This window comes from Culex quinquefasciatus, chromosome 1, assembly GCF_015732765.1.
Source record: "Culex quinquefasciatus strain JHB chromosome 1, VPISU_Cqui_1.0_pri_paternal, whole genome shotgun sequence".
NCBI lineage: Eukaryota > Metazoa > Arthropoda > Insecta > Diptera > Culicidae > Culex > Culex quinquefasciatus.
Genome location: NC_051861.1, coordinates 63464363 through 63477494, shown reverse-complemented (window position 1 = coordinate 63477494; position 13132 = coordinate 63464363). Strand labels below are relative to the sequence as shown.

The window sequence follows — 13132 nt, the reverse complement described above, 5'->3', positions numbered from 1 at the left end:
AAGGTGCGACCAAAATAAACGGTCGCGTGGAGTATGATTATACCACTTAACAAGTTCGCGGTCTTGTCTGCCCAATAAACCAAGAAGGGATGCCCCAATGCCACATTTTCAAAGCAAAGGACCCCGCAAACATCTTGCGGTATCTGAACACATACCCTGTCGGACAAAATGTGTACGTCGTGATGGCCCAACCTCATCAAATTGGCGCTCCTCCGTTCTGTGTACAATATTTTTGTACAGACAACCGCTTTACCACTGAGCAGGTTTCCAAAAGATGGAAATATTTTAGAGAAAGGTGTGATGAATCCGGTGTGCGAATTATAAGCATATCAAGTGATGGTGATCCAAGGCCGATCGGAGCTATGATAGAGGATATGGGAATGCCGAATCATAGTTTGAACGAGTACGGAGATGATTTTATTGCATCCACTGCACCCAAGTCCTGCCCTCTACAAGATCCGACGCACAAAATCATCAAATTACGCACGCGAATGATGAAAAAGGAAGTTGAACTGCTGTTGGGTTAGTTTTAGTTAAGTTTCGACTCAAACATGTAATTATAATTATTTCATTTATGTTATAGGTGATAAAAGAATATCTCGTGTCCATTTGGAGTGCATGATAGACCAAGAATCCATAATAGTTCACGGATTGACGCATACTGATTTAAACGACTCAGACAAAATGAAGTTTGCACCTGTTGAAAAATTACGAAGACGCGAGTAACCGAATGTTTGATTAAACCTGTCCCAGAATCTGAAGGTACCGTGTTGTATTTAACGATGATGCGTTACATGATGGAAGTGTTTATTAAACATCTCTCTCGGCAAATTTCGACACCAAAAGATGCAATCTCGAAACTATGGTATGATTATACAGTTTTTTTTATATATATAAAAATACCTATCAACATATTTCATCTTTTAGGTATGTTTTATTCATTGTCCGAGCGTGGAGAAACCATTGCATTTCGAAGTATAATACGATCAAACATAGTATAACCACGAATGCTTACTGGTGTATAGAAATTAACGCGCACAGTTTAATTAACTACATAGCAATGTGCAACATTTAAAATACCAACCAGAACTTCTGCAAAGCCAAACCTGTGAAGCATTCTTTCGAACCGCTAGATCGTTTACGTCTACTGAATCCACTGTAATTAACTTCACGATGATGGGATTCGAATCTAAACTAAACCGCATACAAGCCAAGACTGAAATAGCACACGATTCCTCGAACGGGTTTGTTTTCCCCAGAACGCAAGAGACTGAACGAACCATCACCGAGCACATCTTCCCAAGTACGGAAAACGTAAAGCATTTAATTATGGAATCTAAAGAACGAGCTGCCAACACACTTATTGGTTTTGGCTTAACACGAGAAGAGCTCAATTTTGACGAATCTATTGTTTTACGCCAAGGGTCAAGCCAGCAATCAAAAAAACAAGCAGGTAACTTTGAATTTATTAATGTGGACAGTATAACCAGCGAGGACGAGAACGATTATGAGGACAATCTTTTCGACGACGACGAAAGCCATGTCATTGTAGACGATGAAGACCATCTCATAGACGACAACGAGGAGCATTTAAGTCAGACAGTTGCAAAACCCGACGAAATAAGGTCTGACGTCGTTTACGATGCAGAGACTTTATTTTCAAACTTGTCGGAATTCGTTAACCTTGAGGAGTCGCGAAAGGCGAACAAAAATCATTCGTTTAAAATCAAAAACTTAAACGGAAAAATTATTTCAATAAACATAAGCACATTCCTGTGGATCTGCAAGCCAAACATTGAACGGTGTAATACCGACCGGACTAAGCGTTTCCAAGAAAAATCTAACAAAGCTGTATTGCCGCTAAACACGACCGACGAGACAAAATCAGCGATTCGAAGAGGTATGGGTAGTAATGCGGTATTACAGCAAGTTTGTTATCGTTCACGTACATGGATTTAAATACTTATCGGGTAGCAGAACCACATTTACTCTGGATGAGTGTCCTATCGTCGCACCCACGAGCAGTACTTCGAAAGGCGTAGGAGTTTCGGGCCTGTTTTTTTCGGTTGGAGACACACTGGCGCTAGAATTGAAACCAAATGTACTAAACAGAAACATAAACATCGCAAACTACGTAACGCATCTACAACCTCCAGTACACAATGGATCTAGCTGGATGCTCTTATCCCGTCAACTAGACTACCTTAAATCCTTTGTAGAACAGCAACCTTGATTAGTAAGGTACTAATCTATAAATGGGTTATTCCTTTGTGGACCATCATTCAGTGAGGTACTCCTGGATTTTAGCTCCTGAAAAGTGCTTAAAAAGTGCAAAAATGCCTCAGGGCAAGAAAAAGAGGCGGTCCTCACCAGCAGGATCGGCAGATTTGAAGAAGCTAAAGAATGCCGAAGCGCTACCTGCAAAGCCAGGCAGTTTGGGCAAGGACGCTCAAAAATTGTCTGGAAACCAGTTCGCTACCCTCCCTGTGGACGTGAGCGAGAAGGAAGAATTTGAACGACGGGAAAAGTTGCCACCCATTTTTGTGAAAACATCGTCATCGGAATCGGTGCGAAAGTGGCTGACCGGGTTTATCAAATCTGGTGCTTTACGAGCTTCCATTCGCTTGTGTGCTGATGGACTCAAAATTCTGCTACCTACCAGAAAGGATTACAACTACGTTCGGGATTTCCTGAACAACACCAAGATTGAATACTACAGCCATGACGATCCAGGTAAACGCCCCATGAAACAGGTCCTCCGAGGCCTGTATGACATGGATGTGAGTGTGCTGAAAGAAGAGCTCAAAACTCTTAAGTTGAACGTGATCGAAGTCTTCAAGATGATGAGACACAACAAGGACATCAAGTATCGTGATCAACTGTACCTGGTTCATTTCGAGAAAGGATCGACATCACCGTCTGAGCTGAAAGCAGTTCGGGCAATTTTCAACATCATCGTGACTTGGGAACGTTATCGTCCAGTGCACCGTGACGTGACACAGTGTTCGAATTGCTTGCAGTTTGGACATGGTGGAAGGAACTGTTTCATCAAGAGTCGTTGTGCAACCTGCGGAGGTGAGCACAAAACTCAAGTGTGCAACACAATCAACGAGAACATCGAAGCGAAATGCTTCAATTGCGGCGGCGACCATTCTACCAAGAATCGAAGCTGCCCAAAACGTGCTGAGTTTGTAAAAATTCGGCAGCAAGCGACGACGAGGCACCAACCAAATCATCGCAAAACACCACCAGCATACACGGACGTGGATTTTCCTGCTTTGGCGTCACCAGGAGCAGGATCTACTCGAGTGGTTCCAAATCTGCAGCCATTGCCGTTGAATCAGCGGCAAAGAGTTGCAGAGCATACAACACCTCCAGGCTTCAGTCAGCAACCGAGGGAAAACCAACCAGCATCAACGGATGAAGGCAGTAGTGACCTGTTTTCACCACAAGAACTTCTGAACATTTTCATCGAGATGACAACAACTCTGCGTGGGTGCAAAACTCGCCAGGAACAAGTAAGAACTCTTGGAGCATTCATCCTAAAATACAGTTCGTAGTTTACTCGTTAGAATATTTCAATGGATTTATTTTTTTTTAGTTTTAGGTTAGGATTAGTTGTTAAAGTGATTTTTTTTTTTTCTTTTTTACCCAAATGTATTCAATTCAATGCAATAATGTAAAACAATTTGAAGCAAATAAATAAATGTGATCAGTTAATAATAAAACGAAAAATACAACAAAGATGAAGAGCATTAGGCCATACCACTTATCATGTAAAAGAAATGTAATTATTATAAGAATGTTCAATAAAGACATATTTAATTAATTAAAAAAAAATGGGTTAACTTTAGCTGATATAATATTGATAGATTTTTTCTTTTCCAGAAGAGCTGAATGATTTTAACCGCCACCCAACACGAACCATAAACAAACAAAATGATTGAAACCCGATTATCGACTCAACAACAACACAAATTTCGCACACCTTGATTATGATGTGAAGCTTTTTTACTAATGCAACTCTCATTCGCATCTGGACACGCAACGCTCAAGTGGTGCACCGATGTCCCGATTGCCCACAGGTAAAGAATCCATCATTGTAAGAATCTGGCTTAATGTAATAACGATTTTTTCAACATCCTCAGGGGATGGCGGCCAATCTCAGCTGCCAGGACTTTGACGCACACGTCAACCCAATCGGAATGAACTTATTCTGCAAGACGAGATGGGCCGGGCACCATGACCAGCTGACGTCCGTAACGATCGACGATGACCTGGCCGACGACGAGCTTCGTGTTTTCGCGCTAGCAGTCGCAACTACGAGTGGGTCCAGGACCAAGCGGACGTCCGTAACGATCGACTATGACCTGGCCGACGACGAGCTTTACGTTTCTCCGCTGGGCAGAGACAACTAAAAGTGGTTCGAGCTAATCCACGCGCTCAAGTGGTGCACCGATGTCCCGATTGCCCACAGGTAAAGAATCCATCATTGTAAGAATCTGGCTTAATGTAATAACGATTTTTTCAACATCCTCAGGGAATGACGGCCAATCTCAGCTACCAGGACTTTGACGCACACGTCAACCTAATTGGCATGAACTCGCAAGACGCGATGAACCGGCAGTGGTGGCGGAAGTAGTGTGGGTGAGACTTGAACGAAAATGTTTTTGGAGACGAGGAGATTCCCGAGCACGAGACGAAGCCGCCGATTGAAAACGCCGCAACCGGACCGGATTGCGCGCAACGTGAGCATTATGCATCCCGAAGAACTCCAACGGAATTTTCAACTAGCAATACGCTTAACACTGCACTATAAGAAAATTCTGCTTCTCCAATGTAATTCTTAAGAATATAAAGTGAATCTGATTTAATACGTTACCAAATATAGTTCATTGCATTTTTAGTGCCACGGTACGGTCGGCGTAAGATATTTCGGACGACTGGCATCACAGACTCAATTCCCTACGCTCTCAATCTTCATCAATCTAGCCCGCCCCGTCCACACAGAGAAACTGAAAATACATTAAATTTTGTTCTATTTAATTTAGAGAAACACTAAAGTTAAAGTCGGAGGTCACGGGGCTCTTACGTCCTATTGAAAACTAACCCAAGATTTCTGACGCGACAGCACATATCCTAAACTCAATCATTCGTACCTATCAGCGTTGTGAATGAAGTAATGATGTCATCCACGGTTGAACCACCTTTAAAATTCATGCGCTGCGCTTTCCTGAGCTCGTGAGGATCAACTGAATCGGGACTAGGAATGTAGCGGCGTTGTTTAATCAGTTGGAAGTGAACGAGGCGTAGCAGAAAAAAATACTTTCTTATTGAACACGCGTGCTTGTTCTTTCCAAATATCAAAAAAAAATCACAAAATTTCCATGGGAAATAAATTTAACTTATAATCTCAACATAATCACTTTATTTTGTCCATGCGCACTTTTATTTATGCTGATTTTGCACACCAGCACTATACATCTATTTCACCGAAGCGCCTTCTTCCGGCAGATTATCCTCGTCCTGGAAGTGTACCTTATCTACAGTAGTGGTGTAAATCCATCAGCGCGGGTAGGATGTGAAAGGCGAACAATGCTTTTGGGAAGCCGAAGGAAGTCGCTCATCCTAGCTGTAGCAGTGATTCATTCCGCAGACTGCGGGCCGTTTAATCCTAATCCTACTTCTTCATATTCGCCGACTGTTCTCGCTACTTTGCGGTGGTTGATCACTCGAGTTGCTTTGATTGTTGCAGGAGTATCAAAAATGTTCATAATAGCTGCAGCGAGACTCTGCACCTGAAGCTTGTTTTGCGAGATCTGATGGTTCGGGTCATCAGCTGACTAGCCGCGGTCACTGCCAGCCGAAAAACACAAAGCTCGTCGTAAGCCAGGTGACGGCGTTCATTGGCGAAATTGAACCGGATGTTGCTGGACAAGAGCAAATCTCCGGCGCGCTCCTTATGCAAGCAGACCGTGGCCATAAAAAAAATCGGAAGTGGTTCGTAGTATCCGGAAACATCAGCCAGCATAAACGCTGAAAACTTCTACAGGAGCAAGAGATTCTGTCGTACGTGCTTGTTGGCTTCTTCCTGCTGGCCATATAGCCACTTTAAGATTTCCACTTCTCGTTGGCCCGCCCTTTCGGTTTCGCGAGGAACAGGTCATCTGCCCCAGAAGGGCACCATGCCCTCAGAAGGCGGAAAGCGCAAAGCGGGATCGGATGCAGTGCCGGTTATATCACTAGTGCTGTACGTGGATTGTGCAAGGTAATGTACTACTGGCAGAGTACGGACCGACGGCCGCGGCAGCATGCGCTTGTGGACATTTCGTGCTGACGTGTAAAGGCATTAACCAGCAACTTAGACGTGCTTGCCTGGGTCGTGTGCAGACTGCTTCTGATCCAGATCCGCCGTCCTCGCCAACGATCATCTGCTGAAGAAACAATTAAACAATTAATATATACCGAAATATGCTCTAGAACATCGCAGGCAAAACAGGTCCGGCTTATTGCCTTAACTGGCAGGCTGGAGGCCCTCACGATCCAGTTTCCGTCCCGAAACAACGAAAAATTTCGGTTTATTTACCTTTTTGGACTGCTCGAAACAATGAAAATAAACATTTCAACAGTATGGCCAGTTTCATGGAAAACTGCTAGAACGAATTTTGTATGGCAACTCTGACTGCATGAATGTAAATTTTCATTCGAGCACGATCTGAACCCGATGAGCACGATGAGCGCGATCTGGCGCGATTTGGCGCGATGAGCGAAAAAAGACCGCGATGTAGGTACGATGAGCAAAGATGGAAGAATTTAACGCGATTTGGTGCGATTTCAATGAAATCGCGGAGTGTCATCCCCCTCGCAGGAAAACGAAGTCTTGCTTGGAGAGCCAAAAAATATCAGGTAAAGAAAACTAGAGGAATACTGGAATCGAACTCATGACAGGTAAGGTGCAGACACCATTTTAGCTACCCGTTTACCAACTGAGCTATCAACGCTTGTTGAATACGAGCTGCTGCTGCATCACCATGTTTTAGCTGCAGGCAAAAATATCAGGAAATTCAAAGAAAGAGAAACAAACTAAACCAGAACGAGAAAGGCTATACCCAAGTAACCATCCAGCATTAATATAAATCATAAATTAGCTGTTCATCAGCATTCACCAGCTAGTTAGTCATAAAACAGCTAAGATCAGAACAAATCAGCTCTACAAAAATTGAAATGCAGCTGAATTAATGCTACTCCTAGCAACACTGCTGGATTTTTTTCCCATTAACTGGCAACACAGTAGAGGTGTGAAAGAGAGAGAAAGAAGCAAACGAAAATAAACACATTTCTTACTCGCTCATCCCTTCAACTAGAACAACCATCACAAACCTGCGGAGAAAATTTCCGCTGTCAGTTGGTGGCTGAGATTCACCGTGATTTCATGCTTTAGCAGGTGCTGTAGATTTTTACAGTCCTTATCGAAATTTTTCGTAAGAGCTGAATAAACAAAATGAAGACTAATGTTGCGATTATTATGGAAGAGAATCGCTTCTTTTGAAAAATGTAGGTTGGCCTAAAGGTTGACATTTTCGGGCCTCTTCGGTGCCTAAAGAATCTTCAGAATTCGCCGTGGGTACAGGGGTACTGGTCATAAAGGAGGAACCTGCCCCAGCAGAGTCTGACGGAGCATATACCACAGAGTTATTTTAGGTATCATGCAAAGTACAAGCATTGGTAGGTTTAAAAACAGCTGCGGTAAGCCAACTCCATATTGGGCGAATGGATAAAGGCGCAGAAAATTCAACACATCGGCGGCAAACTCAAGCATCAAGGCATCACATCTCCAACATCTACCTTTCACGCAAAAATCGGCTCTTCCCCACACGGACAGCTGAGTCGGTAACGTGGTAGTAAACAAACCAAAAATAGATCAGAAGAGGGGAGGGAAATAGAGAGAGCCGAGAGAGCCACATTTTGCTTCTCTCATTTTTTTGACGTTTTGTGCAGGGTTGGATCAACAACAGTAGAGGCTAGCTGGAAATCAGAAATATAAAGTCCAAAACCGATCGCAGATCAGTTGTAAAAGCGCTTTTAGTGCAGATGTCTAAACTTGTTAGCAATAATCCACAGCTGGTAAAGCGCTTGTAGTGCTGAACACTGACTTGTTTTAGTGCTGTTTGGTTTCTTGGGTAGCCCAGGCACTGTAAAATTTATAGCAAGTCTGTTTACATCGTGTCAATATAGCAAACACTTTCGAAGTACTTTTTCGTGTTTTAAACCGATCATTTTCACCCGCGTCGTGATTCATCGCGACTATCGCGCTCTAGTCCGTCTCGGCGAAGTGAAGTTTTTAACTAATTAGTGACAATTAAGTTAATTTAGTTAAGTTTATTTTGGAGAAATTTCTGCTATTGTTACCTTCTGTCCTGCTCGTCACCTATCGCTTGGCTACTTTATCATCTGGCTGCCAGCCTTGGGCTCGGCGATACAGACAAACATGACGCGTCCGCAGCTTTGCGCGGCCGATGTCTGCAGTAACCCTGGCGTGAGGCACAACAACAAACTCATTCAGTGCTACGGCGGTTGCGACAAAAGCTTCCACTGGAAGTGTATTGGACTCACAGCTGCCGGCTCTTCAGCGCTGAGAGACAACCCAGGAATGTTTTGGTTCTGTGAAAATTGCAAGAACAACTCTCTGTTTCGGCTTCACCGCAAGGTGGGATATATTTGTGAAACAGTTGAGGCCACCCGCATTCTCCTGAGACGTGTGGAAACCAACCTCGAGTCGAAAATCGAAACTTGCTACAACATGATTGGAAACATCTCCAAGCTGAACCAGCTATCGTACGCTACTCTGGAAGCCTGCCATGGTGACTTACACAACACTGCTGCCCTGGATCTCTCTATTCGTTCGGTTGGCGATAAGGCCGTCGAATCAGCTGCTGACGCAAATGGGAAACGCAAACTCAGCGAGGGCAGCGTTGATGTAGACGACGAAGTTGCTGCCGGTGACGACGATGCTGTTCAAGAATGCCCTTCGAAGCGTAAAAGGAACCTCCAGCACAGCCCTTCTCCTGCCGCTGAAGATCTTGCCGACCTTCCCACTCCTACCTTCGCTTCTGTAGTTGCTGGTGTAACCTCACCTACCGAGCTTCCTGAACAGCCAGCCCGAAGTGCAGTACCTCCGCTCGCTGCTCCCCCCGTTCAACCTGAACCTGAACTCCCTGTTCAAGCTACCGACCCTGTGGTTGAAGAACCTTCAGTTTCCACGGGTAATTACACAACAAGTATATGTCCAGCCGAAGCAGGACGTGATACTGCACCACAAATAAGTTATTCCGAATTTCACCAGTACTATGTTCAATTCGACGACAACGGCAATGTGATTCGTCGATCTTACGACCCACCGACCCAAACGACCTCCACCACTTACGACCCACCGACTCAAACGACCTCCACCACTCCGAATTCACCTACCATCGAGCTCGCTATGGATGTTTCGACAAGCCCTGCGAGCTATCTACAGACCAGCGCCGAGCATCCACTGGAAGCCGAATCTGTTCTGCCCGCTGCTTCCGCTGATGGTGGAATCTCATCCTGTGCACCTTTGCCTGCAGTTCAACATTTTGTCACAGGTAATTGCACAAATTGTATATGTCCAGCCGAAGCTGGACAAGATACCGCACTGCCTCAAGGAAATTCCGCACCTCCCACAGCATCGAACACACCTTCATCTCTCGAAGCCGATGCTAGCCATTTGTCTGGTGAGACACCAAACTCCTTCTTACAACCAACGTCTAAACGAGCCAGGCATGCCGCATCTTCAACCTCCCGATCAGCAAACCACTCGACGCAATCAGTTCCAGCAAACTATTCGACGCACCCCGGTGCTTTCGGGACCCGCTGCTCATCCAGCGCCGCAACTGTCACCACCCTACCTGGATTACCGACGCCGAACCTAGTCGCGCCCTCCGCACCTTTAACCTTCCGTGCAGGTAATTCTCGTTCGGGTATATGTCCGGCCGAAGCCGCAGGTGCTGCCGCCCCCTCATTCGGTTTCCAAAACGTTCCAGCAAACTATTCGACGCAACCCGGTGCTTTCGGGACCCGCTGCTCATCCAGCGCCGCAACTGTCACCACCCTACCTGGATTACCGACGCCGAACCTAGTCGCGCCCTCCACACCTTTAACCTTCCGTGCAGGTAATTCTCGTTCGGGTATATGTCCGGCCGAAGCCGCAGGTGCTGCCGCCCCCTCATTCGGTTTCCAAAACGTTCCAGCAAACTATTCGACGCAACCCGGTGCTTTCGGGACCCGCTGCTCATCCAGCGCCGCAACTATCACCACCCTACCTGGATTACCGACGCCGAACCTAGTCGCGCCCTCCGCACCTTTAACCTTCCGTGCAGGTAATGCTCGTTCGGGTATATGTCCGGCCGAAGCCGCAGGTGCTGCCGCCCCCTCATTCGGTTTCCAAAACGTTCCAGCAAACTATTCGACGCAACCCGGTGCTTTCGGGACCCGCTGCTCATCCAGCGCCGCAACTGTCACCACCCTACCTGGATTACCGACGCCGAACCTAGTCGCGCCCTCCGCACCTTTAACCTTCCGTGCAGGTAATTCTCGTTCGGGTATATGTCCGGCCGAAGCCGCAGGTGCTGCCGCCCCCTCATTCGGTTTCCAAAACGTTCCAGCAAACTATTCGACGCAACCCGGTGCTTTCGGGACCCGCTGCTCATCCAGCGCCGCAACTATCACCACCCTACCTGGATTACCGACGCCGAACCTAGTCGCGCCCTCCGCACCTTTAACCTTCCGTGCAGGTAATGCTCGTTCGGGTATATGTCCGGCCGAAGCCGCAGGTGCTGCCGCCCCTCATTTGGATTCCCAACCGTTCCAGTTTTTCGTTTCGGATCCACTACCAACCGGCAATCTGGCAGCTCTCGATCAGCGTCTGGACAACCACAAGCTCACAATGCCTTCCAAACATCACAATCAACATTGGCTGGGTTCCATCTTCCTGCAGCCAACAGAAGTACGGCATTTTCGCTTGCTGCCAACACTAGAGTGCAACCAATCAACAACAATCCACAATCTGTGCCACAACAAAAGCTGCTCGTCCCCGGAACCGGAAGCAGCTACAGCCCCACTTACAGCCCTTCCTACAACCACCATTAGTTCAACACAATTTGGCTCCTCCTCTTCAGCAAACTGCCCCGGCTTTTACCTGGAAGCATTTCTATGTTAAACCGTTTGACCCCGCAACAACGGCCGAGCAAATCGCTAATTACATCCAAAGCCGTACCGGCTGGTGCTATGATAACTTTAACTGTCAACGACTGACTTCTGAGTCTCGTTCAGACTCTCGACCACTAACATTCGTGTCGTTCAAAGTTACCGTGCCCGATGTTGTAGCTTTTACCAATGTTATTACCAACTCAGCATTCTGGCCCGACTTTGTTAGCGTCGATTCGTTCACTTCAAGGCGTCGTTCATAGCAATCAAAGCCCTGCTCAGCTCTCGCTTCCGTAACATCGAATACCAGACGAGACATTCTTTCTGTTTACTACCAAAATCTTGGCGGCCTGAATAGTTCCTTAGCTGAATACAAGCTCGCGTGCTCCGATGCTTCTTATGACCTTTATGCCTTTACCGAAACTTGGTTACAGTCTCATACCCTATCCAGCCAGCTATTTGATGACACTTACGAAGTTTACCGGAAGGATAGGTCAAGTTCTACTAGTTCGAAATCCAGCGGGGCGGTGTTCTTCTTGCTGTACGCAAAGAACTTAAACCACGTGAAATGAAGGTCCCCGACACCTCCGAAGTCGAACTCGTCTGGGTAATTCTCCCTTTAACTGAAAAATCCGTTCACATTTGCGTCGTTTATCTTCCACCGGACCGTGTCAACGATTCTGAGCTTGTCGAGCGTTATACCCAGTCCCTCTTGTGGGTCGTATCTAAATTGAAAGCTAATGACAGTATCTGCGTCCTGGGCGACTTTAATCTCAGCTGCCTCAAATGGATTTCCGACACAGATGGTTCCCTTTTCGTCGACGTTAGCAGGTCTACCGTTAGCACAGTGACAGCGCGCTTTTTGGACGACCACCACCTGGCAAATCTTGCTCAAATTAGTGAAATCACAAACGAAAACAACGCTTTGCTTGATCTTTGTTTTGTCAGCAACGATGTTACGGAATATTACCGAGTTTCCCGCGCGCCTGCACCTCTGGTAAAAGATGTTCGGCATCATCCTCCGTTGCACCTGAGTATTTTCGATAGCGCTCCCTGTAAGTTCGCCGATAGTAAGACTGCTGTATACTACAACTTCAAAAAAGCTGACTACGTTGGAATGAACACCTTCCTGAACAACATGAATTGGGAGGAACTGCTTGCATCACGGAATGTCCATTCTGCTGCGGAGGTTTTTTCTCACGTTCTATTGTACGCAATTGATCAGTTCGTCCCCAAGAAGTGTCGGAAACCACCTGTCACTCCGGAATGGTCCACTCCTGCTCTCAAACGACTAAAATCCTCCAAACGTTCTGCGTTGAAATGCTTCTCGAAGTGCCATTCTAGCTTCTACCGTCTCCAGGTCAACAACATAAACAATCGGTACAAGCACCTTAACAAGAAATTGTTTCTCGCGCATCAGATTAGAGTTCAAAAACACCTGAAGAAAAATCCTAAAGGGTTTTGGAACTACGTGAAAAACAGCGGTGTGAGTCCGGCCTTCCTAATTCCATGGTTCGTGACGGCGTCGATGCAACAAATACGAGAGAAATTTGTGATGCGTTCCGTGCCCAATTCTCTAGCGTGTTCACCCATAAAAATCTTTCTGAACAAGAAATATCCAACGCTGCGGCTCGAGTTCCAGAATCGCTACCCATCCCTTCGAACGTTGTCATCTCGCACGAAGACTTTAGAACTGCAAGCGCCAAGCTAAAATGCTCCCACTCCGCCGGACCTGATGGTATCCCCTCGGTTGTCTTGAAAAGTTGTTCTAACAGCATTTGCCTTCCTCTAACAAAAATCTATAACATGTCTCTTAGCTCCGGGGTGTTTCCTGACCGATGGAAGGAGTCATTTGTTTTCCCGATATTCAAAAAAGGCTGTAAACGAGACATTTGCAACTACCGCG

At 46.1% G+C, this 13132-nt stretch overlaps 1 protein-coding gene and 1 long non-coding RNA gene across 2 annotated transcripts; both read left to right on the top strand.

Annotated features, from left to right (window-relative positions):
* The first annotated feature begins 93 nt into the window (after nt 1-93).
* LOC119766882 lies at nt 94-4881 on the top strand. Its single transcript, XR_005277189.1, has 6 exons — nt 94-522; nt 584-865; nt 928-2241; nt 3889-4085; nt 4149-4477; nt 4541-4881. It is a non-coding gene; the product is annotated as an uncharacterized LOC119766882 (long non-coding RNA).
* Nucleotides 4882-8251: 3370 nt separating this feature from the next.
* Nucleotides 8252-11169, top strand: LOC6052321 (mucin-19). Its single transcript, XM_038264034.1, has 4 exons — nt 8252-10400; nt 10479-10607; nt 10686-11026; nt 11104-11169. Exons 1-4 carry the CDS (start codon nt 8489-8491, stop codon nt 11167-11169), a joined length of 2448 nt encoding a protein of 815 aa, XP_038119962.1. The 5' UTR covers nt 8252-8488.
* The last annotated feature ends 1963 nt before the right edge of the window (nt 11170-13132 follow it).